This window comes from Hemicordylus capensis, chromosome 5 (assembly GCF_027244095.1).
Source record: "Hemicordylus capensis ecotype Gifberg chromosome 5, rHemCap1.1.pri, whole genome shotgun sequence".
In the NCBI taxonomy this organism is placed as follows: Eukaryota; Metazoa; Chordata; class Lepidosauria; order Squamata; family Cordylidae; genus Hemicordylus; species Hemicordylus capensis.
This window is the reverse complement of record NC_069661.1, coordinates 3,835,251-3,862,341: the sequence shown is the minus strand read 5'-3', so window position 1 is coordinate 3,862,341 and position 27,091 is coordinate 3,835,251. Positions and strand designations below refer to the sequence as shown.

At 47.4% G+C, this 27,091-nt stretch overlaps 1 protein-coding gene across 2 annotated transcripts in view; it reads right to left on the bottom strand.

Annotated features, from left to right (window-relative positions):
• The window catches only part of LOC128328052 (CD209 antigen-like protein 2), a 46,255-nt gene that overhangs the window by 7,155 nt on the left and 12,009 nt on the right, over window positions 1-27,091 (bottom strand). For both annotated transcript variants that reach the window (XM_053257613.1, XM_053257614.1), the window contains 3 exons: window positions 13,155-13,262; window positions 4,799-4,885; window positions 1,910-2,064 (listed from right to left, as the gene is read on the bottom strand). In XM_053257613.1, coding sequence (XP_053113588.1) covers window positions 1,910-2,064; window positions 4,799-4,885; window positions 13,155-13,262 — 350 coding nt within the window. The remainder of the gene's footprint in view (window positions 1-1,909; window positions 2,065-4,798; window positions 4,886-13,154; window positions 13,263-27,091) is intronic.

Here is a 27,091-nt window from a genome sequence, read left to right as displayed (position 1 = left end):
ACCTGGCTTTCAACATCCTGCCTACCAAGCTAAATTTTTCTATCAGGACCACCTGACTACATTTCCCAACATCACTGGTACCAACGTGCATCAGAACATGCAACTGTCTCTTCCCGAGTACTACCTACCAGCCTATCTAGAGAACTCACTGCGTCTACAAATTTTGCACCAGGAAGGCAAGTCACCATGCAGTCTACACACTTGGCATAAACCATCTCTTCCTGTTCCCAGTGATTGGATCAGCTACTCCTAGGAGCCTCCCACCCATGAAAGAATATAATATGTATGAGAGGATATGAGTTCATCATCCAAGGAATGGTTCCCTTCCAAAGGATCCTTCCCTCTCCCTTGGAAAGATGTCCCCCTTCCCTGGAACCCTCATTCTTCAGGACAGCAGAAAAGCTCTCAGCCCTGGAGCAGAACACATCTGTCACTGCTCTGAAGGTCACATCCGCCTACCACTCTGCCTCTCTCAGCTTCTCCAAGTGGGGACTCTTTCTTGTGATTCTTCCAGACGGTAATTTCAGGAGTGGAGCCAGACTGGCAGAGGCCTGTGTGTGGCCGCCACAGCAGCACCCTGGGCCCACCCCCCGCATCTGACGTCAGACGCACCCGGCTAGCCATGCCCCCGCGTCTGACGTCAGCCGGGGAGTGGTCTCCCTTCCAAACGCGCGGCCCCGTTTGGAAAAGAGATCGGCCCGGCAGGCCGGAATGACTCTCCCTGCCTTAAAGGCAGGGAGAGCTGTTCTGGCCATGCAATGCAGCGTGGGCCGATCTCTCTCATACATGGGGCTGCACAGCCCCGTTTGGGAGGGAGCAACCAGGAGAGGCTATCCCTGCCTTTAAGGCAGGGAGAGTTGCTCCGGCTGCGCTGCCAATGCCCCGTTTGGGACTGAAATAACACCCCCACATCTGACGTCAGACACGAGGTGTGTGTCTGGGGCCGCGCTTGCAGCCCGATTGGGCATGGCCTGGGATATTTGAACCCATTCGCCCAATGGTGGCTCTGCCCCTGGGTAATTTATTCCATGTTCAGCTCAGATTTTGATGGGAGATTATACAGGCATCTACATGACGTTTAAACACGTTGCATAATTTCGTAGTGCCATCTGATGATAATCTGTGAAAACCTGTGATTTATCAATACTATTTTCATTCTAATTTGAAAGACACAGGTTTTTCACAGACTGTCAGCAGATGGCACTAAGCAACTACATGACATGTTTAGACATCATGCAGATGCCTCATAAAATCTCCCGTTGAAATCTGAGCTGAAGGTGGAATAAATCATCATCTGGAAGGGCCCTTGACATGAAGGGAAGAAACTTGATCCCTGAGAGATAAGAGCTCACTGCACCAAGCAAAACCCATGATAATGCCCAGCCAGCAGGCAGTGATACATATGGCACTCAGTGCAAGATACTAGATAGTTCCCACCTCCTTGCTGACTTTCTACCTTCATTACTCATTACTGTTGGTTGGTGTAAGGTTTCCATAGAAGATTTGTTTAGTTGGGAAGCTAAAGATATCTGTTTTTAAAGAAGCTAGGTTTTGTAAGGAGAGGGGTTTAGCATTCTAGTTTCTTCACCCTGTTGCTAAGACCAGTGGTTGCATATTGTAGGAAACATGTCTGCCCTTACTGGTCCTTCCAGTGAAGAGCTTTGCATAAGCTTCTGGGGAGCTCTAGAATTCTCCAGGACACAACCAGCAAAGTACTGCTTTGATGCCACAAGGGTTATGATGTGTGGATAGAAAGCAGCCACATTGTTCTTTGCAAGAGAGCAGGGAATATTTGCATGGGTGAGTAAAAAAGAATTGAGGTGGACCAAAAGATGCCAGCAAAAGAGCAAACGGAGCACTTCACTGAGCAATCCCAAATGCGATGAAGGGAAGAAGAAAAATACAACACCTGTTCTTCGTCGTTGAGGATGGAGACCAAGTGGGCATCTTTGGACATGCAATAGCCCTCAGCATCATACCAGCTCTTTTCTCCTTTTGAAATGTAGTAGAGGCTCCGCTCATAAAGGTGCCAGCCACGATCTTTTTTAGGGGTGAAGATTCTAACTACGAAGGAAAAGGTTCAAAGAGAAGAGTCCAGTGTAGCTGGCAGGAGGGCATCTTGGGTTCAGTTCCCCACCCAACCCTTAAACAAGTCTCTCTCTCTCTCTCTCTCTCTCTCTCTCTCTCTCTCTCTCTCTCTCTCGGCAACATGCCTAAAGGGTGGCTATGGGAATGAAATGGATAATCCCACTTTTATCCCATTCTGAAGCCTGACTGCTATTAGGAATGACTATAGCTCAGTGGCGGAGCATTTGCACACAGAAGGGTCGAGGTTCAGTCCTTGGCAACATCTCCAGGGAGTGCTGGGAAAGACCCACCTCCTCCTTAAACCTTGAAGAGCTGCTGCTAGTCAGTGTAGACATGACCGAGCTGGGCGGATCAAAGGCCTGACACAGAGAGTGCAAATCTCATGGGACAGTGGGAGCAGCATGGACTGTTAATCAGGCAGAGGTAGTGCGCTCTAGCAAAAATCAACATCAAGGGGGTGGATTTTCCACTGAGATGCTCCTTTGAAAATCAGAGCCTTCCTCAGGAAAGGGAAGGGGACCAAGTCACTCTGCATGGGCAGCTGCCATTAAAAAAAAAAAAAGGCCATCTGCTCCAAGGAGCTGCTAGTGCAGCATTCTTCCCATGCTACTGGACCCAAATCTTGGAGATTCCTGCTTGGAGAGAGCTGATTCTTGGCCACTTTTCCTCTCGCAGCTGTCCAAGGCCTGCATCCCTCCCAGATCCCTGCCTCGGCAGAAGCCCTGGCTTGGTCTAGAACAGGGTAGTGATCTCTGATTGGATGGGATCTGTCATGTGACTAATCCAGAAAGTGAGAAGAGGCAGCAGCCGAGGGAAATTATGGTGCCAAAGAGGATTTGCAGGAGGAGAATATATTCCCACAGTCAGAGTGGTTTGAGACTGAAATTGGGAATATGTTTGGTCAATCCAGCTCCAACCATGCCTAACAGGAACGTAAACACTGAGCAGACTGCAGGGCGCATTCCGTGTTTTTGCAGGATCTCTCCCACGCCAATTGCTCTCATATCAAAAATGCAAAATGCCCCGAGAGGCAAAGAGAGTCCACCACGACCTCCGCCCCCACTGAGGGCAGGAGCTGCTCCTGGGCCTGATTCTGGGGCCACACAATGTGGGGCTGGGAAATGCCTGTGTTTTGGGGAACAGCAAGGGGGCTGCTGGGGGGCTGGGGGAGAGGCCCTGTGGCCGTGGGAGCCCTCCGAAGGTGGGTCTGTGGAGCAGGCACAGTACTCGCCCTGCAGGGATGGTCACAATGCCAAAGGGGTTCTGTTGGTGAAAAGAATAATAGCAATAGCAATAGCACTTACATTTATATACCGCTCTATAGCTGGAGCTCTCTAAGCGGTTTACAATGATTTTTAGCATATTGCCCCCAACATTCTGGGTACTCATTTTACCGACCTCGGAAGGATGGAAGGCTGAGTCAACCTTGAGCCCCTGGTCAGGATCGAACTTGCAACCTTCTGGCTACAGGGCGGCAGTTTTACCACTGCGCCTCCAGGGGCACCAGACCGTGGTAGTTATTCCCCTAAGGGCAGAAGCACCCACGGCATCTCTTATGTGCAAAAGCGGTGCTGTTCCTCATAGAATTCCTTCTGTGGAAGAAGGATTGCTGCAGATCACTTGGATTTCATCTCTGGTGAAGGAGGGAGGCAAGAATCATGGATGGACCATTGAGTGGGCTGGAGTGGGGACTGAGACCCTGAGTGAGGGGGGCTTGCTGAAGGCTGCGCCCAGGCCTTCCTCGTTCTTGTCTCCCTCTCTTAGAACCAAAACAGACCTGACACTAAATGTGTTTTCTTCCAAGCCGAAGTGCTTCTTTGCTGTTCCATACAACAACCACACAGGGGGGCAGAAGATGGTCCCTTACTAAGCAACTGGAGAGGGCCCCCCCCGCCCTCATTTTACTGGCCTGCTCCCTTGGCAAACCTGAAAACCCATCTCTCCCCTCCAAAGGTGTGTTTCCTCCCCGCTCAACAAAATATCAGGGAGGGGTTGCTCTTCAAGCTTGCTGTCTGCTTGCAGCCCTGGAGGGGGCCCTTCCCTTCTAAAGAGACAGCTGCTGCCACGATCTTCCCAGCACTGTTCGACAGCTTTGCTGCTCTGGAGGGAAGTGTGTGTTTCCTTTTATTCACGGCAGAGTGAGGAGCCTCATAGATCAGAGATGGCCATTCTGAAACTCTCCAGCTGCAATGGAGACTACAACTCCCATCACCTGGTCGCAATTTATTGTGCTGGGGGATGATGGGACTTGTAGTCCAACAGCTACTACCACCACGACTATAGCTGGGGAGCCTCAGGTCGGCCACCTCTGCGACAGATTTAAAAAGCAGCAAATTGCCACTTCAGGGGAGCAATGTTCACCTAGGGGACTGGACGCAATTCTCCCACATAGGCTCCCCGCAATGGTCACTGCAGCAAGCAACTACCAGCTGCCCCGCTATGCTTGCACTCTACCCCGGAACAGAAGGGGAGAGAAGCACTTGCCGTTGGGAGAATGTCTCTAGAGGATGCATGCAACCACGCCAGGCATCGGCTGGCCTTTCTCCACGACTGTCAAAGTGGCCTCTCGGCTTTGCGAGACGGGAGAGAGGACCTTTCCCCTTCCTGCAGCTGCAGCGAGACACAGGAACCCAGGTCCTGCTTGGGCCATCCACCCTCGCCCTTTCCAAATGAGTGGGGCATCACAGCCGCCCACTTAAGAGATGCTTACAGTAATGTTCCTTCTTGCTATTAAAGGTGCTCTCATAAGAAAGGTGATATTCTGGCAGAGTGGCCACCACGGTGACGACGTCGTCGGCTGAAAGCATTCAGAGAGTTAGAAGATGTTTCCTCACTTCTCCCCAATATGTATTATGTATTAGTACTGATTATTAGTATGAGTGTTTAACCCATTTTTAATTGGTTAAAATAGTTGCCTTTCTGTCCCACACAGTAGGAACCACCCTGTCCACCCCCCCCCACCCCCCACCGAAAGCTCAGATCTAAAACAGTCCTTCTGGGAAGCACCCAGGCAAGAGATGAAGGCAGGCCCCCCTCTCTTGCTGTGGCTGCCCTGCAACTGATATTTGGAGGCATTCTGCCTCTGAGCCTGGTGGTAACCAAGACTAGGAGTCATTAATGGGCTTGTCATGCATGAATTTGTATAAGCCATGGTGGTAGCCATCACCACATCCTGTGGCTGAGAGTTCCACAGTTTAATTATGCACTGTGTGAAAAAAGTACTTGCTTTTGTCGGTCCTAAATTTCCTGGTAATCCATTTCATGGGATGATCCCTGGTTCTAGTGTTGTGGAAGAGGGAGAAAAATTCTCTCTACCCCCTCTCTCCACACCATGAATAAGTTTATAATGCTTGGTCACTTTTTTCCTTTTAAAAACAGCACCAGGGCACTTTCCAGATGGCACAGGCTGCCACAGTGTCACACATATCCCTGAAGTGTGCTTCTGCACTGCCTGTGCTGTCTCTGCGCTGTCAGCAAGATGCCATTCACGTTTCCGATGCCTTCGTTCAGATTTTGTTGCTGCGTTGTAGCCCTATAACATCGCATATGCATCGCAGAAAAATAGTTGTATTTCCCCGTTGTAGCTTGCAACGGATTTCAACTGTGGTTTGAATTTGGCACAAAACATGTTGCCGTTTACACCACTTTTTGCAATATAAGGCTCGCTACCTGGAAACCACCCTGATGTTGTAACCTTGCCTCATAAGGTTAGGTCAGCTGATATGTCAGCTACGCCCACTTCTGGAGATAAGTGCCCTTAAAACAGTGGTCCCTATGCTGGTAACCTCCAGGCTTGACTACTGTAATGCACTCCACGCCCAAAACGGCAAGTGATATTAGTACAGAATGCGGCAGCCAGACTGGCCTCCGGGACAACCTGAAGGGACCATATAATAACACTGATTTTAAAAGAACTGCACTGGCTGCTGATAGGTTTCCGAGCGAAATACAAAGTGCTGGACCTCTCAGTGGCTTGGGTCCAGGGTACTTAAGAGAGCGCCTTCTCTGTCATGAACCCTGTCGCCTAGTAAGATCATCTAGAGCGGTCCGGTTAGGGTTGCCACCAGCTCATTTGGTGGCTACTCGGGACCAGGCCTTCTCTGTGGCTGCCCTGGGGCTTTGGAATAGGCTCCCTGTCGAAATAAGAGCATCTCCTACTCTGTTTGCTTTTAGGAAAGCCCTCAAGCCTCTCCTGTTTTCTCAAGCGTTTTAACTGAAATCATTTTAAAACCATTTAATTGTTTTTATCTCATGAGATTGTTTTAACTGTTTATTCTGTGAAATAGTTTTAATTCTTTTTACTCTTTTAAAAATATTTGTTGCATTTTAAACACTTCCTGCGTTGTGACACCGCAGTCACTACACGGACAGCAGGGTGCCGTTCACATTTCCAATGCCTTGTTTTGAATTTAATCACTGCAATACAGAGCTAGGATGTCGTATATCCGGCGTAAGGAAGGTCCTGTTTTTCCGGGTTGTTAGTTTCCATGAGACTGCTCCCCCTGCTGTTTACATTTCAAATGCAACTTGCCTGAACGGAGGCATTTTGCTGCTGTTGAGCAGCTAGTCTGGAAAGCACCCTGGGCCCTGATTATCTTGGCTGCCCTCTGCTGCACCTTTCCCAGTTCTACAGTATCATTTTTGAGATACAGTGACCAAAACTGTACACAGTATTCCAAATGTGGCCGCATCATAGATTTGTATAAAGAGGTTACAATACTGTCAGTATTGCTATTGCAAAAGACACTGAAACAAACAAAAACCAATGAAGAGCTTAAAGCAACATCATCAGTAAACCGGCAGACAGACAGACTGAGAAAAACCAACCAACCAAAGGACTTAAAACACAGACGCCACAGACAGATATGAAGCTAGGTCTCTCCAGTCCTAGCCCAACACTCTAATCACTATACCACTATACCACATTGGCTCTCAACCGTATAATTGTGTGGGGTGTTGGCTTCAAAACAAAAAAGAGATCCCAAGTTTTGTTTTACCTGTGAGGCAAACCGAGCCTTGCCCAAATCACAACAGTAAACAGAAAGAGAAAAGTCTGCTTATTGGATTAAATGGTGCCTGCTGTGTATTACCTTTGTTGTTAAATTCTAAAATATTCTGTTATATTCTCATGCCAGCCTGCAGGCAGTGCGGCTCTCATTAGTGCTGGGATGGGGCAGGGCGAGGCGGGATAGGAGGGGGCAAATGGAGTTCCGGGAAGCAGAGGCTGCTGTGCCTCCTTAGGGTGAGCAGCTCCCAACTCAGACCGCCCTGCTTGAAGGAACACCAGATATGAATAGATTGCTTCATCAGCTCTGTCTTTATGCCTGGCTGTTGCAGGTAGACGGTCTCTACTTGGATGGCCCAACTCTGTTTGTCAAGCAACCCATTTGCCACGTGGAAGGAGCTGAAGAGAAAAGCGGTTCCTCCAAAGAAAATGCTTATGTGCCCCGGGGCACTTTCTAGATTACACGCTGCAGCAGGGGTAAAATGCTTCGGCTTGGCAGGATCGTATTCGCGACGCACATGCAACGTTGTAGCACTAAATTGCAAAGACGAAATCCAAAAGAAGGCGTCGGAAATGTGAACGGCACCTTGCGGTCAGGAAAATGCCATGTTCTATGGGATTTCGTGCTCAGAATTCTGCAAGCCCCTGCCCCCCTCCGCAAGCAATTGTGGGAGTCCCAATCTGGATCAGGGCCATAGCATGCGATCATTTGCTCTTTGTTCCACACTGCAGTGGCAGCTCCGATCTGCATTGGATCCCTCCCCTGGAGCTCCTATTTGCCCTGCAGGGGGAACTGCTGAGAAGGCACCCACAAGGTTTCTCACATGGGCTGGACTGTTTCATGGCTGATTGGACTATGGCTTTGCTTGGACCATCCTCTGGCTTTTCCAAATAGCAATAGCAATAGCAATAGCACTTACATTTATATACCGCTCTATAGCTGGAAGCTCTCTAAGCAGTTTACAATGATTTAGCATATTGCCCCCAACATTCTGGGTACTCATTTTACCGACCTCGGAAGGAAGGCTGAGTCAACCTTGAGCCCCTGGTCAGGATCGAACTTGCAACCTTCTGGTTACAGGGCGGCAGTTTTACCACTGCGCCACCAGGGGCTCAAATGGCGATGTTATGCTTCCTTATGCTTAGGGCTGGGGCTTGTTCATATGTTGCAGGAATTTACAGTGACTTCAGTACCGCAAGGTGTTGTTCATACAGCCAGTGGCATTATTAGGAGTTTTTTTTCCTTGTCAATTTGCCCTTAACGCACAGTGAATGCATCCTTTAACAGTTGTACTTCTAAAACCTGTTCCATGGGATACTCCGCCATTCCTGCCCCACATGATCGGGTGCCCACACACTGCCTTAGCCTTCCCCACCTCTGCTTCCTGCTACCTCTGCTTCCCACCCACTCTGCTCCTTCCCTGCCTCTTCCAGTCTTCAAGCCAGAGCCTTTGCCGCAGGATTAATAGGGGTGAAATACTGTGAGTTATGAGGCATATCCGCTATTTTGAATTTGCTCAAAAAACGGACACAAAAAGTTGGAATTTTTTACCCTGGACATAAATTGGGCAAAGCTCCAATGCATAATGAAAAACCCGAATGATGTGTGGAGTGCTCCCTGATGACTTGCAGAGACCTTGAGGTAAATCTGGACAATATGTGAATGCACACCTGCCCTTGCAAAGTATAATTGCTGTCTGGCTTGATGCCAGAAACTTCCAGGTGGGGTGGTTCTTTTTGCTCTTGCGTGAGCAAGGGAGGGAGAAGCCCACTCCAACCTCTCATCTCTCCGGCTTGCTGGCAAACCAGCAAGCAGGGTGGAGTGGCTCCTTTCTCTCTCACATGAGTGAGACAAGAGGCTAGAGGGAGCTCTTTTTCTCTCACTTGCATGCAAGAGAAAGGAACCGCTCTGCTCAGCTTGGGAAGCCGGCGAGAGGCTGGATGAGTGCCCACTTGCTGGGCGGACACAGGGCAGCAAAGGCAGGAGGAGTCGGTGGGGAGACCGAGGCAAGGAAGGAGAAGGCAGCAGGGTGGCAGCGGCAGCAATGTGAACGGGCCCGATTTACTTTGATTTTTGCTTATTTAGGTTGATATGCTAGGGGTGTGCTTGGAACCGGCTGGCCCTGTTTGGTTCGAGTCCAAACTAGACCCAAACTGGACTGGGCCAGTTCAGTCCAGCACCCCCTCGAACCCCCCCAGTTCAGTCTGGTCTGGGGGGGTTCATGGACCAAACAGTATCTATCTATCTATCTTTATTTATTTAAAATTTATTTAACTAACCCCATCCCGGGGGCTTCTCTGAGGTGGCAGGGGGTCTGTAGAGGTCCCCCCTCCCCCCGCTGGCCTCTGTTATTGCAGCCATCGCCCTGTTTGGGCAGTCTTCGGCCCTTTCCGGGCCTTTCCCCCATCATGGTGGCCATTTTGAAGGCTACTGCACAGTACAAATGGCCCCTGAGTGGCTGGGTCATGACCCAGGCCATGCAGGGGGCATTTGTGCATGCGCGGTAGCCTCCCAAATGGCCACCGTGCAGGGAGGAAGGCCCAGAAAGGGCCAGAGACAGCCCAAACTGGGTGATGGCTGCAATAACAGAGGCCAGCGGGGGAAGGGGGACCCTCCAAGGACCCTCCGCCGCCTCGGAGAAGCATCCTGCAGGGGGTAAGTTTTGGGGGAAAATATTTAAAATTATTTGGTCCATGAATCCCCCAAACAACCGAGGGAGATTCGGTATGAGGTCGAGCTGAACCAGGGGTGTTTTGGCTCAGCCCCAAACTGTCGAACCAGTTCGATTCCGAACCTGTTTGCACATAAAGGCGGTTTATATACTCATGCTAAATTAAGCCACTTCCTCCCACAGTAAAGCTTGAAGTCTGGAAAAGGTCCTGGTGTATCTATCTGCAAGTGATCTTATTTCCAGTAGATTTTACTAGGCTGCATTTGTTTGTTTGTTTGTTTGTTTGTTTGATTGATTGATTGATTGATGATTGATTGATTGATAAATCACCTTATATGAAGCATCTCCAGGCAGTTTATATAAAATTCAAAAATTTAAAAACAACCAACTAAAACAATGGGGGGGAAATTAAAATGGCTAAAAACAAATTTAATTTTTTTAACTAAAAGCCTGAAGGAACAAGTGTGTCTTAAAAGCTTTCTTAAAGACAGCTAGAGATGGGGGAGCTCTTATTCTGATAGGAAATGCATCCCAAAGTCCCAGGCTGGCCACAGAGAAACCCCAGTTCCGAGTCACCACCAAATGAGCCAGTGGCAGCGGCAACTGGACCTCTCCTGATGATCCCAGGGGATGGCAGCATTCATAATGAAGGAGGCGCTTTCTTAAATACCCTGGGCCCAAGTCTGATGGTTGTGGGCCACCTCCAGCCTCAGAGGCCCAATGCCTCGCAATACCAGTTGCAGGGAAAGCAACAGCAGGAGAAAGGGGGCCATGCACATACCTCTTGCCTGTGGACTCCCCAGAGGCATCTGGTGGGTCACTGAGTGAAACAGGATGCTGGACTAGATGGGCCTCCTTGGGCCTGATCCAGCAGGGCTGTTCTTATGTTCTTAAGTCATGAAGGGTTTATAGGTAATAGTCTGCCCTTTCTATTTTGCCCAGAAACATATCTGTAGCCAGTGGAATTATTTTAGATTAGGAGTAATATTGTTTTTTGGGGTTGCCCCAGAGACCAACCTAGCTGCCGCATTCTGCACCAGTTGCATTCTGCACTACATACATAGGCAGCCCCACATAGAGAACATTGCAGTAGTCAAGCCTGGAAGTTACCAACATATACACCATTGTTCTATCTCAAGAAATTGGCATACCTGCATGTCAGTCAAAGCGGATAAAAAGCACTCCTGGATGTTTGCCAGATTACCCGGTACAACAGCGGTAAAATGTTCCGGCTTGGCAGATCACATTCAAAACGTAAATAAAGGGTTGAAGCTGTTTGTTGCGTGAAGCCACCAGCAGGAGGAGCAGTCTTTTCCAGCTTGTGCAAAACTCCTACAACGGGAAAATACAGCTCTCTTTTTTTTCTTTTTTCTTTTTTTTTTTGCAATGCACATCCGACATTATAGGACTGTAATGCAGCAGTAAAACCTGAAAGAAGGCATCGGAAATATGAACGGCACCTTGCTGACAGTGCAGGGACTGTGATGTCGAAACACAGGCAGTATGGAAGCACACTTGGAGTACACGTCGTGACACTGTTGTAGTGGGTAACCTGGAAAACTCCCACACCATTGCCACAACTTGAGTCATCAAGGAGATGTTTGGAAACAGGAGTAATCCTAAATTATATACTTGTTCCTTCTGGGGGAGTGTAGCCCCATCCAGGATAGGTGGATTTAAAGAATCTCTTGTTCTGACCCTAAATACCTCCATCTTACTTGGATTCAGCTTCAGTTTCTTAGCCCTCATCCACCCCATTACTGCCTCTAGGCAGGCATTTAGGGAAGTTATGCCATCTCCTGATGAAGCTGAAATGGAGAAAGATCTGGGTGACATCAGCATTTTGATAGCTCCGGCCTGCACCCAAACTCCTGATGACCTCTCCTAGCAGATCCATGTAGATGTTAAAAAACGTACTTAAATGTTAAAAAACGTACTTAGATGTTAAAAACATACTTTAAAAAGTGCGGAGCCCTGTGGAACTCCATAGAAAAGCTCTCACTTTAGGAAATAGCAATCTCTAAGCGACACCATCTGAAAAGTGCCTGAGTCTGTAGGAGCTGAACCCCGGTAAAACAGTGCCTTCCAATTCAAACTCACAGGTGACTCAGAAAGATACCATGGTCATGGTAACAAAAGTTGCCAAGAGATCCAAAAGGACCAACAGTCTCACTCCCTCTTTCGATTCTCAGCTGAAGATCATCCATCAGGCCAACCAAGGCAGTCTCCACCCTATAGCCCACCCGAAAGCCAGTTGAAATGGTTCCAGATAATCTGTCTCCTCTAAGACTGCCGGGAGCTGAGGGGGGTCATTTCACTTAGACACATGGAGTACGTTATTTTCCTTTTATTGTGTTGCTTCAGTCTGAGTTGCATGGTTAATAAAAGACTCTCTCTCTCTCTCTCTCTCTCTCTCTCTCTCTCTCTCTCTCTCTCTCTCTCTCTCTCTCTCTCAAAATCTGCTCTATGAAGAGACATCTGTTATTGCATACTCTTGTTTTTCTTTTAATCCGACAATAAACCCTTGTTGGTGCAGTGTGTGCTGCTCTTCATTCTGGAAATCACATGCCTCCTGGAGGCCTAGGACTGCTCAGCCCCTTCTAGGGAGGGTTTTGCCACTTTAACACCACCACCCCGCCGCCCTGGAACCTTGTATAGAAAATGGGTTTTCCACATCAAAAGCAAGTGGATGGTAGCAGCCTACTCGGAATCTCTTACAGTCATGAATTCACCTCCAGTGAACGCCCCCTTCCTCTGGCTCTGGGAGGAGCTATGACACCGGCCATCCCCTAAATAGGCCCGAGCAGGCCCGGCATGCAAAACCCACTCCCGGATGTCCCACTCCTTTGGGCACTTCTGGATCCCGCCTCACTTCTGGTTCCGGGAGTTCCTTCCACCCAACTTCACCAGACACAAGCCCGCCATGGCAGCATTTGGCTGTATGCTGCGGACTCTGAGTGCAATTTTTGGCATCAGCCCACCCCCACCTGTGCCCTTTCCCCCCTCAACTCCTTCAGGCACAGCCGTGATCAGCTGCCGCGGAGGGAAGAGACCCCACCTTCCCATCGGGGATGGCAGGTTTTCTGCGGCGGCTCCAGCCGGGCCCCGACAATTTGACTGCCAATTGCAGTGCACCTTAGTGAGGAAAGTGGGGTAAACCTTCCCAACGGCAATATTTGATGGGAATTCAGATCAGAGCACGGGCGTCAGAGCAAAGGCTTCCCCTGCTCCTGATCCAGGTCTGTGCCTCTGCAGCGGTGTTTTTGAAGCGCCAAGTAATGCATAAGCTTCTCTGCTCTGCCTTCAAAGGTCTTTCTCGTCTTCCCTCTTTCCAAGAGAGACCTGTTTACAAACCAATCACAAGTCATCTGCTTTGCCTTTCTACCTACCTGGGCGTTCCGAATATGTGGAATCCTTGAGCAAATTTCCCACTTTAACCCTCAATGTCGTCATTGGATGGTTTATAATAACTGTCTTGCTGCTGACGGAATATGCATCTAGGTTATTAAGACAAGGTGGTGGTTAAGGTTTCCAGCTGCATGACTTTAAGCTGTCAGAAATCAAGGATTTGCCCCCACCTTACAAATAAGCCGCTGCTCATCTCGCCCTGGTCTGCCTTCACTCATTGGCAGTGTCTCTCTCTCGGGACTCAGGCAGGGGCCTTTTCAACAGCCCTTTCACCCAAGAGCTTTTGCATTAGAAAAGCCAGGCATTGAACCTGGGACTTGGTGCCTGTAAGGGCCACCCCCTAAATACTGTCCTCCAGACCCCAAAGGAACAGTACCAACCAGCCCCAGCACAGCATCCTTCCAGTGGTTGTTACTGGAGTCTGTTTATGTTTCTTTACAGATTGTGACCCCTTTGGGGGCAGGGAGCCATCTTTGGTGGTGGTGGTGGTGGTGGTGGTAGTAGCAACAACTTTATTTGTTAGCCATCCCATAACAAATTACTCTCTGGGCAGCTCACAACAGAGGATTAAAACATACAATAAAAACACATAACACATGAAAATATGACAGACAAAAAGGAAGAAAAGAAAATACAAAATACAATTCAAAACAGCTTAAAACCTCATTTTAAAATTTAAAAATCATTTTAAAATCAGATCAAATCTGAAAACCAAAATTTAAAAGGCCTGGGTGAACAAAAAGGTCTTTACCTGGCGTCTAAAAGAACAAATTGAGGAAGCCAGGCAAACGTCACTGGGGAGGCTATAAGCCGTGTTAAGAACTTTTGTTGAAAAGCAGTATATAAATATTTATAGTAGTTGTCGTCATAGTCGTAGTAGTAGTCGTCCAGCATTTCTCAAACTTGAGTCTTGGACTGCAACTCTCATCATCCTCAGCCATAATGGCTGAAGGTCATGGCAAGGGGGTTAGTCCAGCAACATCTGGAGACCCAAGTTTAAGAACCCCTCATCTAGTATTTGATAGACAAAAACAGGAAAGCTGGATAAAGAGATCTGTTAGCACCAGAAGTGGCTCCTCCTAATGAGCCGGCTGCCTCCCCTTCCCAAAGAGCTGTTTGCTTTTCTCTCTCCTGCCCCACCCTAGCATTGATGAGAGCTGCTATTTTTTAGCTGTTTCCCTCATAAACACAAGGAGATCTTATGTAGATTTAACTAATGCTTTGTTCAGCAACAACTCCCTTTTCTCCTTCTCCTTTCCCTCCCTTTCTCTTTCTGACTCCTCCCCGACACGCCCTACAGGATCCCGCCCCCCAGGAGAAATGTCCAACCAAACTGCAAAGGATTACTGGATAGAATCAGGGCTGGTGCTACCATTAGGCCAACTAGGCAGCCACCGAGGGCCCAGACCTCAGAGGGGGCGCAGAGTGTACAGTGTCAATGTGTTAAGAGTATGAGAAACCAGAATAACGGGTAGAAATATGAGGGGGGGGGGAACAGTTCATTGTTTTCAACACTAACAATACTGTTAAACTTAATTCAATTTGTATCACAGTGATCTCATATATTTTTATTTCCTCTTATTTAAGGATCCTTCTCACACTTCCAGTATCAGTGGCAAGTGGTGAACGTAGTTTCTCAAGGCTCAGACTTATAAAAACTTACATACGCGCAACAATGTCGCATTGGGGAAAGAGACGAGCTGGCTTGGCAGCTGTATCAATGGAACATGAACAGGCATCAGCACTTGATCTGATTGAATTGGTGACAAAATTTGCAAAAGAAAAGGCAGGCAAAGGGAGATGTTGATGTGTTGCTGAGGTTTGTGTTGCCCTTGGCGGATGTATGCGCTCTCCTGAGTGCCCTTCTAGTTAAAAATGAGTTGTGTGCCAAAACATTTTCTTTTGTATTTGAGAAAGAGAATAAAAAATGGATGTATTACCTATTCTCGCAATTTAAAATAAATTTAGCAGTTTCAAGTTTTGTGCTTTTCATTTTTTCTACAAAACATCTGCTTTTGAAAACTGAAGTAGAAATTTTTGGGGGAGTGTACAAGTACTTAGCCTTGCCTGGGGCGCAAAATAGTCTGGCGACACCCCTGGGTAGAAAACAACACATTTACTTACTTACTTACTTATTCTATTTCTATTTCTTTATTATTTCTCTAGTTTACACAGAGAAATAATAAATAAATAAGAAGTCTCCCTGTCCCCAAAGGACTCACAATCTAAAATGAAACATAAGATAGACACCAGCAACAGTCACTGGAAGTACTGTGCTGGGTGTGGATAGGGCCAGTTACTCTCCCTCTGCTAAATAAAGAGAATCGCCACATTAAAAGGTGCCTCTTTCCCAATTTAACACATCCCTCCCCTTTATATCAACCCAAAATTGAATTGATTTAAAATTTAATGACAAAGTCTTCCCTCTCTTTTTTTGCATTTTAAATTTTTATTAGATTTTACAATAACTTTTACATTCAATTACATTCATTTCCTAACTCTACACGTAAATAAATGTTGACTTCCAGCTCACCTATCTGCACAGTTCACAATAACTATACATATAGACCACTGCTATAATAATTCAAAATATTCAAACTGCATTCAATACTGCTTGATTTTTACCCACCCCAACCTGCTGCTCTTACTATATTTCAAACCCTACTGAAAAGTCCATATTGAGAAAATAATTCTTTAAATAAAGCAAAAAAGGTTCCCAATCTTCTTTAAAGCATTCAAAATTTAATGACAAAGTTGTGAAGTCTTTTAGGTGGTCTCCTGCCATGCACCCTTCTCTCAATTCTTGGGTTCCCTGGCACAGAAGCTGTTTGTTCTTCTGGTACTGAAGATTGCTCATCATTTTCAACAGCTTCATCTGTGAGGTCAAAACTGGAGGCAAAATCAAATTCCTCTCCAATTCCTCTCTTGAGATCAGACTCCCTTCCCTCTTGTCTCATAGGATGCTTGCAGGAAAGTCTCGAACTCTTCCATTTCTTTCCATCATCCAATAGGACAGAATCTCCTCAGATTTAGATTATTTGTTTTTGTCCAGAATTTCCAGAACATCCCTTTCTCACTTTATAAGGCAACCGTCCTCAAATAAAGCTCCCCCACCTGAAATGTTCTTTGTTTCACACCCCAATGCATTTTTGTTGCTTCTCCCTTACCCAACCACAAATCTCTGCATCCTCAGGGTGAGATGGTACGGGAAGCCCTATCAGTTGTTGTCATTGGGTAAGTTTGGTGGTAGCTTTGTGTCTTCTCATTAGTTCAAAAGTTGATTTTCCTATAGGAGAATGAGAATTAGTTTGATTAGCAAATACAGTTTCATGGATTGCCTGTTTCCAGGATTGGTGTGTGTAGTGGCCAGTTGTAAACTTTATTTCACTAATCTGTTTATTCTTTCCACTAAACTATTCCCTCAAAGATGGTACAAGGAAAGAGTCTTGTGTTTTATCCCCTGATTATGAAAGTATTGCTTCATTTCAAACAAGGTAAGCTGTGTCCCATTGTCAGCCACCAGTCTTTAGGAAGACCTTCCCTCTCAAAAACTGCAGCCATGAACTGAATCACCTTGTTTGTAGTAATGTTGTCAGCAAATGAAACATCTGGCCACTTGGAATAATAATCCACCATCACTATAACAGGTTGTTATATCCAGAGCACGTTTTCCAGAGATACTGTACTGGAGTCAAGGGGGTGGTAAACGTCTTCTGTGATTTGTCAGCTACAGCACAAGCCAAACCCATGCAATGCCAAATTACATTTTCAATTTGTCCATTTCAGTTTGTCCATACCTGGCCACCAGAAACTTTCTCTGATTTGCCTTTTAGACAAGGTCATGCCCGGTGACCATTGCAGGCAATTTTGATCACTTTTGCTTGTAAGGAGGTTGGCACCACCAAATGATCACTCCTCAGCACCAGCTCATTGAGAAGAGACAGCTCACTTGCTACATGCATGTATGGTTGAATATGTTCAGGTTCCTTGTTTGTGCATGGCCATCCATTAGTTATGTAAGCTTTAAGTTCAGTAAGCACTTGATCAGCACTGAGGGCTGCTTTCCATTCAGAAGATCACTCCATGAATAGATGAATCTATTTGCGCAATTACTACTTCATCCTCGTCTTCTGGGATCTCCTCTTGGCCTGGAAGTGGAAGTCAAGAAAAACAATCTGCTGTTGTATGTTGAAAACCTGGAAGATATTCCACCTGGAAATAAAGATCCAGAAGTCCAGTGATTTAGCTATTCTTGAGGTTGCTCAACTTGATCCCCAAGTAGTAAATAAAGCAGATAGGGGCTTATAGTGAATTTTCTGTGCCACAGGTAAGTCCTGAAGTGCCTTATCACGCAGAAACATGCTAGAACCTCTTTGTCAATAGCAGAATACACCTTCGCTGATGCAGTAAGCACTCTGGAAGCAAAGGCAGCTGTATCTTCCCTGACCCCATTTTGCTGGGTCAAACCATATTCAGCACCCAAACCATATTTAGACGAATCAGTGCTTACAATAGTGTGCCTGTTGGTGTCAAAAGAAGTGAGAGCCAGCAATGGCTGATTTGATAGTCTGAAAACTAGCCTTGCAGGAGGCATCCCAGTTTAATGCTAGATTCTACATTCAAAAAGACACAACGGAGCAACCTTGGAGGCAAATTGTCTAAGAAATTTAGAATAATGCTCATAGAGTCCTACAAATGATTGAAGTGCATCCTTGTTGTGTGGCTCTGGTGCGTCCCAAATAACTTTCACTGTCTGTTTTGGGTTGTACACCACTCTGAGATATTGTGTGACCCAAGCACATCAACATCAACGGGTCTGTGTGTGAAAAACTGAAATTTCTCTGCAGAGATAGTATGTCCATGTTCTCAGAGTTTTCTTAAGATGTCTTTCAGTTTAGCATCATGCTCTAGGGATGTGCACAAAACTGGCTTGGCCTGTTTGGTTCGAATTTGAACCACCTTCGAACCAGGGTGGGTATTATTTATTTATTTATGTATTTAATTTCTATACCGCCTCTCCAAAATGGCTCAGGGCAGTTTACAGATAAAACAAAAACAGTTAAAATCAATCAACAATTAAAACAGAGATTTTAAAATACCATAAAACAACAGTTAAACAATAAAAACAGTTTAAAAATCCTGAAAAACCAGGTATATTAAAAACCTTTACAACAATTTAAGAACCCTGAAGGCCAGGCCAAACAGATAGGTTTTAAGGGCTCTCCTAAAAGCCAATAAAGAGTTCAAATAATGGATTTTGCACTTTGTATTTTGCCTGGAAATATGTCGGCAGCCAGTGCAACTGTTTCAAAACAGGCATAATATGGTCTCTCCCTCAGATTCTGAGCCCTACAATGAGCACCTATGTCTTCCTTCTATTCAGCTTCAATTTGTTATCCCTCATCCTGCCCATTACTGGGTAGGTTTAGTTTTGGTTTTGCTTGACACCCCCCCCCCCCGCAGTTTGTTTCAAGTTCAAACCCAATTCGAACCGGTTCTAAAAGGTTCTACATAGGGTATAATGGGGACTTGAACTGGCCCATTATTCCCTATGCAGAACAACTAGGGGCACATAACCGGGGTGGATGGTAGGCACCCAGGGGTGCCTACCACCCACTGAACCCCAAAGCAATTGGACACTCCTGCCATTTTTAATGCTTTTTTTGAAATTTTTTCCAATTTTTGCATTTCTCCCATAGGCAATAATGGAGATCTGAGGCAGCCACATACCCCCTTTGGTAGAGTAGCTGCTCTGGTGTGTGTGTGTGTGTTTTCATTGAGGGATTCATTGAGAGAACTCATACAGCCCCCAAGAATCCAATTTGTGTTTGGACTTGCTGCTATATGAGTTATCTCAATGAGTCCCTATGAACTCTTCATACACACACCCCAGAGAAGCTACTCTGATAGACTGTTAAAAGGCCAGAAATGAAAAACCCGGGGGGGGGGACACCGATGAACCCTACTGGCTTGTGGCTGCCTGGGGGGAGTTGTGGCATAACCTGCCATGCCCCAAAACCCACTTTGAGGTACCCAGGCACCCCACAAAGCGGAGAATGGGCCAGCTGGAGTGCCTCAAATCCCCATTGTCCCCTATGGGAGAAATGCAAAAATTGGGGGGGAAATTTAAATCACCTAAAATCACAGGAATGCCCAATTGCTTTGGAGTTTGGGTGGCAGTTGGCACCTATGGGTGCCTACCACCCACCCTGGTTTTGTGACCCTAGCAACACCAACACACAGTGACACAACTAAAAAGACACCAAGCTGAAAACCAAAGACCACCACAGAGACAGACCTGCTACTGTGCCCGCACAACTGCAAGAACAAGGGAACCAAACTAAACACCACAGACTACAGCAGCCACAAACAAACTAGACCTAGCAACAAGATGGCACAAGGCAGTAAAACCAACCCAGCATGCAAACTGCAAAAAAGAGGGGCAAGGCAAAAACACACCACCACACTGAAGGAGAACTTAAAGCAATGCACACACCTTGTTCTTCTGCTCTTCTCTTCATGTGCATGTGTTTTGCCTGTGGGGAAATGCACCTCAGAGTGGTAGGTCCACCACATCTTTGCTGGAGGCTGCACAGGGCCCCAGGCAGGTGATGGCACCAGACCACATCGTCATCATCGGCAGTGCACACATGTTTGGTGTGTGCGTGTGTGTGCTAGACTGAAGAGTGGGAAGAGAGGGGGGGTTCCAAAAAAATTAAAAGGATAGGAAAGTCTGGCTAAGAGGCGGATCAGTGGAAGCCACACACGATGTGGTGTGGCAGGAGACTGCTTACTCATCATGGCCAATGCATGCATGTCTGGTGTGCATGCATGTCAGCAGAACTAAACTGGAGAGGGAAGAAGGGGGGACGCTAAATAAACACATATATAAAGTAAAGTGTGCCATCGAGTCGGTGTTGACTCCTGGCAACCACAGAGCCCTATGGTTGTCTTTGGTAGAATACAGTACACAAGTATATATACAAATCCATCTATACAGCAGCTATTCAGTATTATTTACACACTACCAACTATCTACAAGATAGGAACAAGAGACATCATTGCTGATGCATGCTGGATAAATGAGAAAGCCAAAAAAATCCCCCAAATAAGTCAATATGTGCTTTCTTAACTGCAGAAAAGCCTTCAATTGCGTCGACCATGTCAAGTTGTGGAATATCCTTTGGGAAATGGGCATCCCAGAACATCTCATTGTTCTCATGAGAAACCTGTACACAGGACAGGAAGCCACAGTCCAGATGGAACATAGTGAAACAGACTGGTTCCAGATCGGCAAAGGAGTAAGGCAAGGCTGTATACTTTCTCCTTATTTATTCAACTTAAATTTATTTATTTATTTATTTATTCGATTTTTAGACTGCCCTTACAAAATAGCTCAGGGCAGTTTCACAAACATCAAAGACCCTTTGGGCAGTTCACAAACATGTTTGGGCAGTTCACAAACATCAAAGACCCTTTAAAACAATTTAAGAGCACTGGAAGGCCAGGCCGAACAGGTAGGTCTTTAGGGCTCTCCTAAATACCAACCTTATATGCTGAACATATATTGAGAAAAGCTGGATTGGAAGAAGATGAGCATGGTTTTAAAGTTGGAGGAAGAAACATCAATAACCTACACTACACTTATGACACCACTCTGATAGCTAAGAATGCAGATGATCTGCAAGCTCTAGTAATGAAAGTCAAGGAGCACAGTGAAAAAATAGGACTATGACTAAATGTAAAGAAGATTAAACTAATGACAATGGGTACAGCAACCAGTCTCAGAATTGATAGTGAAGACATTGAAATAGTGGATAGCTTCTGCCTTTTAGGATCGACCATCAACAGTAAAGGATCCAGCACAGCAGTCAAGAAATACGCCACAGACTAGCACTTGGTAGGGTTGCAATGAAGGCCTTGGAAAGGATATTTAGATGCTGTGATGTGTCTATACCTACAAAGATTAGAATCATTTACACAATGGTTTTCCCCATGACACTCTATGGATGTGAAAGCTGGACTTTGAAGAAGCAAGATAGAAAAAGTATTGACGCTTTTGAACTTTGGTGCTGGGGAAGACTTTTGCGAATACCATGGACAGCCAGGAAAACAAATGGATCATAGAACAAATCAGTCCAGAATCTTCACTCGAGGCACAAATGACCAGGCTCAAACTATCATACTTCGGACACATTATGCGAAGACCCAGCTCCCTTGAGGAGTCCATAATGCTGAGAAAAGTTGAAAGAAAGAGAAGAAGAGGATGACCAGCAGCAAGGTGGATGGACTCAATCACAACAGCAGTGAATGCACCACTGAGAGACCTTCAAGGCCAAGTGGAAGACAGATCATCCTGGAGAGAAACTATCTATGTGGTTGCTAAGAGGTGACACCGACTTGACAGCACATAATCAATCATCAACCAATCAATCAATGCTAGGGGTGTGCATGGAACCGGATCAGACTGGGCCAGCTCAGTCCAGCACCCCCTCAAATCCCCCCCCCCGGTCTGGTCTGGTCCGGGGGGCAGGGTTCATGAACCAAACAGTTATATATATACTGTTATATAACAGTTATATATATATTTTTTTCTGGCTGAATGTGGTCCTTGAGGGGATGGTGTAGTCGGGCACTAGCAGTGCCTGGAGCAGCCGGCAGAAGCTGGAGTTCTCAACCAACTGAAACGGTTGGTCGTCAGTGGCCATCATCTCCCCTGTGAGGTGGGTGAGGTGATATAGGTCCACATGACTGGGGAGCTTCTTGCCCGATGACTGTGCCCACCGCTTGACTGGCAGCGTGCCCTGCTTCATGAAACCTTCTCACGGCCCATGTCAGCGCTAGTCACAGGCACACTAGGTTCACTAGTGCTACCAGTGGAGTCAAAGAGAACTGGGTGACGCTGTTGCATGTGTCGCCACGTGGAGGTCATCTCCAGATGCTTAGAATCCTTGCCCTGACTGACCTGTGCTCGCCCTCCACTGTCACCCACCCCCCTTCCACCCTGCACAGAAGAAGAAGGGCCCAGCTTCATTGGAGGAGGGGCCACCCCCTGGACCTCAGCAGCAGGCCCTTCCCCCTTGAAGCCAGCCTGGGAGGACCCAGAAGTGGACTCTGCCACGACCTGGGCATCATCAGGGGGGCCCCCAATTAGTAGCGAGATGAACATCGGAGGGGCCGCAAGAGGGATCAAAAATCTGGCTGCACTGCTAGTTGTCAAGCCTAGTATTGATCCTCCTGGACCTCTCAGTGGCTTTTGATACTATTCACCATGGTATCCTTCTGGGTTGTCTCTCTGGATTGGGACCCGGGGGCACGATTATATGGTGGCTCTGCTCCTACCTGGAGGGTTGTACTCAGAAGGTGGTGCTGGGGGATGCCTGCTCCACCCCTTGGCCTTTGGACTATGGGGTGCCATAGGGAACTATTCTTTCCCCCATGCTGTTTAACATTTACATGAAATCCCTGGGAGAGGTCATCCATGGGTGTGGGCTGAGGTGCCATCAATATGCTGATGACACCCAGCTCTACCTATCTTTTAAGTCTTTTAAGTCAGCAGACACCAGGGAGGCTGTGGGTGCTCTGAACCGGGGCTTGGAGGCTGTTCTGGACTGGATGGGGGTAAACAAACTGAAACTTAATCTAGATAAGATGGAAATGCTCTGGGTTGGTAGAACTGATCATCTGAATAATGAGGTAAATCTGGTCTTGGATGGGGGCCACACTCCCTATCAAAGACAAAGTCTGCAGCTTGGGGTGCTTCTGAACCTCACGTTGTCCTTGGAGCCGCAGGTGGCAGCAGCGTGCATAAGAGCCTTTTACCAGCTATGGCTGCTATGCCAGCTGTGACTCTACTTAAAGAAATCAGACCTGACTTCAGTCACTCATGCATGGGTAACATCCAGATTGGACTACTGCAATGCGCTCTATGTGAGGCTGCCCTTTTTGTGCCCCCCCCCTTGCACTTATTGCAAGTGACCTTCTGTACAGGTAAAGGTAAAGTGTGCATTCGAGCTGATTTCGACTCTTGGCGCCCACAGAGCCCTGTGGTTGTCTTTGGTAGAATACAGGAGGGGTTGACCATTGCCTCCTCCCACACAGTATGAGATGATGCCTTTCAGCATCTTCCTATAGTGCTGCTGCCCGATCTAGGTGTTTCCCATAGTCTGGGAAACATACCAGCGGGGATTCGAACCAGCAACCTTCTGCTTCTTAGTCCAGCATTTCCCTGCTGCGCCACTTAAGGTGGCAGGACATTTAGCAAAATTGGCTTTGTGGGCAGAATCTCCAGATCAGTAGCCTTGGTCCTCCTTTCTTGTGCTGCCACTTTCTGGGGCAGTGCCATATGAGAAGAAGATTGGGTTGGGAAGGATTTAAACTGAACAGCCTGGATTTCAGGAGGTGGGTTTGGTGGTACCAAAGAGAGAGCATTTCCCACCCTCTCAGCCATCTCTATGATTCTATTAAAAGGTATGTTTCCATTCCAATTGCAATTTTACATGCCATTTGAAGCAGTTTGTTTTCATAACAATCTGATCCCTGATCATTTCAGCAGTAAAGTTGGCAAACTCACAGGTTACACTTAAAGCACAGAATGCTGTGATATACTGATTGATAGATCCACCTGGCCGTTGGGATCTTGAATAGAACTTGTAACATTCAGCAATCACATTCACAGTAGGGTTGAAGTGATTGTCCAAGGCTTGAAGAGCAACTTCATAAGAACTGGCATCCAAGTTGGCAGAAAGGGGCAAATGGTTATATATTCTGTAGCCTTCAGGGCCCAGGCAGTGAAGTAATATAGCCTTTTGCTTTGCTGGAGTAAAAAGAGGAGCTCTGTGTAGTGAGAAGATAATTGCAGAAATAGGACCTCCATTGTTTCCAGGGAAGAGCAGGCTCTCCTGGGGTGGACAAGAGAAAAGGGATCTAAGCCATACTGCAGTAGACATTGGGGCACTTCTCACGATCAGCAAAAATCGGGATAGCAGAGGCTAGCCCGATTTTTGTTGACCATAAGAACCACCGGGATCGCAGCCGAGCCCGGTGGTTCTTGAGCGGGTAACCCACTAGAGAACCCCTGGTAAAAAGCAGGTTTGCGGAGCGAGTGCTCCAGCAAACCTGCTTTTTAGAATCGTGAGTAGCCACGGTGAACCTTCGCGGTGCGCCTACTCACGAGTAGACCCCCAGCCAGGAGGCTCCGCAGTATGCCCTGCACATACTGCCCAGGGCATACTGGGGCTTGCAGGGGCCACGCGCGCTCCCCCCACCACCCGCCAGCTCCGTCACGTGGGCAGCCGATCCGGCTGCCCAGGACTCCCTGCCCGCTCGTGAGCGCTGTGAGTGCCTACTCTGTTCATGAGCGCCGTGAGTGCCCACTCCCTGCTCGCCCTGCCCGCTCGTGAGCAGGGAGAGCGGGCTTAGCCCGCTCTTCCCACTCACTGCCCCAAACCGGGCCTCACTGATCGTGAGACCAGGTCCATTCAGTGACTCCGGTCCCAGGATTGGGCATCCAGTCCAGAACTGGGAAGGGGGAAGCACTTTCGGGAATGTGCAGCTCAGGAAGCCGGAGAAACAATCATCAGCAGCAAAAGTAGAGAGCAGTTTGGGAATGTAGGCCCAGCAATGCCAGCGAATGAGGTTGCAGGAACATTCACAAGCTTTGCAGACTCAAACACTTAGTTGGTTCAAAAATCTTGTTGCCAAATCTTTTATAGCTGCTTCCCTCATACACACAAGGAAATCTTATGTAGTTTTTACTACTACTACTACTACTACTACTACTACTACTACTACTACTACAAATATTTATATACCGCTTTTCAACAAACGCTTCCAAAGTGGTTTACATAAAGAAATAAAAATAAACGAGCTTAACCCATGCAGAGCATCTGCATGCTAGTACTTGATTGCTCCCCTCACCCCAGAGTCCCCCTTACTTACAGCCCCCCTCACCTCAGAGATCTGTCCACCCTCACCTGAGCCACACTCCTGCTCCTCCTCCTCCATCCCATTGCTTTCATCCTCCTCACCCCTCTTGGTCATGGCTGCAGTGTTGCTGGAGCCTACTGGCCAAGTTGCAGCCCCCTATCCCCAAAGACCTCCCCAACCTCACCCGAGCCCCACTCCTGCTCCTCCCCACAGGAGCAGCAGCAGCAGTTGACCGGGCCCTTCCTCGCTGCCACCACCACCATGGCTGCTCATTCCCCTCAGGCTGCTGACAGGCCTGGGCACATCCCTTGCCTGCCTGCGCCAATGGCCTCAGTAGCCCCAAACATCATCAGTGGTTGACTGGGCCCTTCCTTGCTGCCACCGCCATGGCCACTCATTCCCCTCAGGCCGCTGACAGGCTCAGGCCTGTCCCTCGCCCTTCCTTCTTTCTCTCCTCCTCCCTTCTTTTTCTCTCTTTCTCTCTCCTCCACTCGCTCTTCTCCTGTCGTCCCCCCCTCCTCTCTCTCCCTTTCTGAGTTAACAGATCTTGTTCATCTTGTTTCCTCATCTAATTCACACAACGGCAGCCTCCTTCTCCTGAAGGGGCTCTTTCCTCCTGTCCTCCATCATGACCCCTCTCTTCTCAGACCCTGCCCACTCTCCTTTTATATATATAGATTCCTTTCCTCTACAATCAAGAACATCTTCCAACCAGTAACAGTTGCATTCCCACTGACCTTAACTATCACAGGCTCCTCCCCCTATCTGCATATGAACATAAGAACAGCCCTGCTGGATCAGGCCCAAAGCCCATCTAGCCCAGCATCCTGTTTTGCACAGTGGCCTACCAGATGCCTCTGAGAAGCCCACAGGCAGGAGTTGAGGGCATGCCCTCTCTCCTGCTGTTACTCCCCTGCAACTGGTACTCAGAGGCACCTTGCCCTTGAGGCTGGAGGTGGCCCACAGCCCTCTGACTAGTAGCCATTGATAGACCTCTCCTCCATGAAGTCATCCAAACCCCTCTTAAAGCCATCCAGGTTGTTGGCTGTCACCACATCCTGAGGCAGAGAGTTCCACAAGTGGATCACGCGTTGTGTGAAAAAGTACTTCCGTTTGTTGGTCCTAGACCTCCTGGCAATCAATTTCATGGAGTGGCCCCTGGTTCTAGTGTTGTGTGAGAGGGAAAAGAATCTCTCTCTCTCCACCATGCATGATTTCATAGTCCTCTATCATTTCTCCCCACAGTCGTCTTTTTTCTAAACTAAAAAGCCCCAGGTGTTGTAGTCTTGCCTCATAAGAAAGGTGCTCTAGGCCCCTGATCATCTTGGTTGCCCTCTTCTGTACCTTCTCCAGTTCAACAATGTCCTTTTTAAGATGTGGTGACCAGAATTGTACACAGTACTCCAAGTGTGGTCGCACCATAGTTTTGTATAAGGGCATTATAATGTTAGCCGTTTTATTTTCAATCCCCTTCCTAATGATCCCTAGCATGGAATTGGCCTTTTTCACAGCTGCCGGACATTGAGTAGACACTTTCAATGAGCTGTCCACCATGACCCCAAGATCCCTCTCCTGGTCTGTCACCGACAGCTCGGATCCCATCAGCATATACTTGAAGTTGGGGTTATTCGTCCCAATGTGCATCACTTTACACTTGCCAACATTGAACCCAACATTTTGTCACCCACTCCCCCAGTTTGGAGAGATCCTTTTAGAGCTGCTCACAATCCGTTTTGGATTTCACTACCCGGAAGAGTTTGGTATCATCTGCAAATTTGGCCACCTCGCTGCTTACCCCTGCTTCTAGATCATTTATGAATAAATTAAAAAGCACTGGTCCCAGTACAGATCCCTGGAGGACCCCACTTCTTACTTACTTACTTATATGGCATACCCACTGCCCAATCACCATGGTGCTTCTGCTCTCACAGGCTCCTACTCCCTATCTGCATATGGAATCCCCACTGCCCAGTCAGGTGCTTCTGCTTGC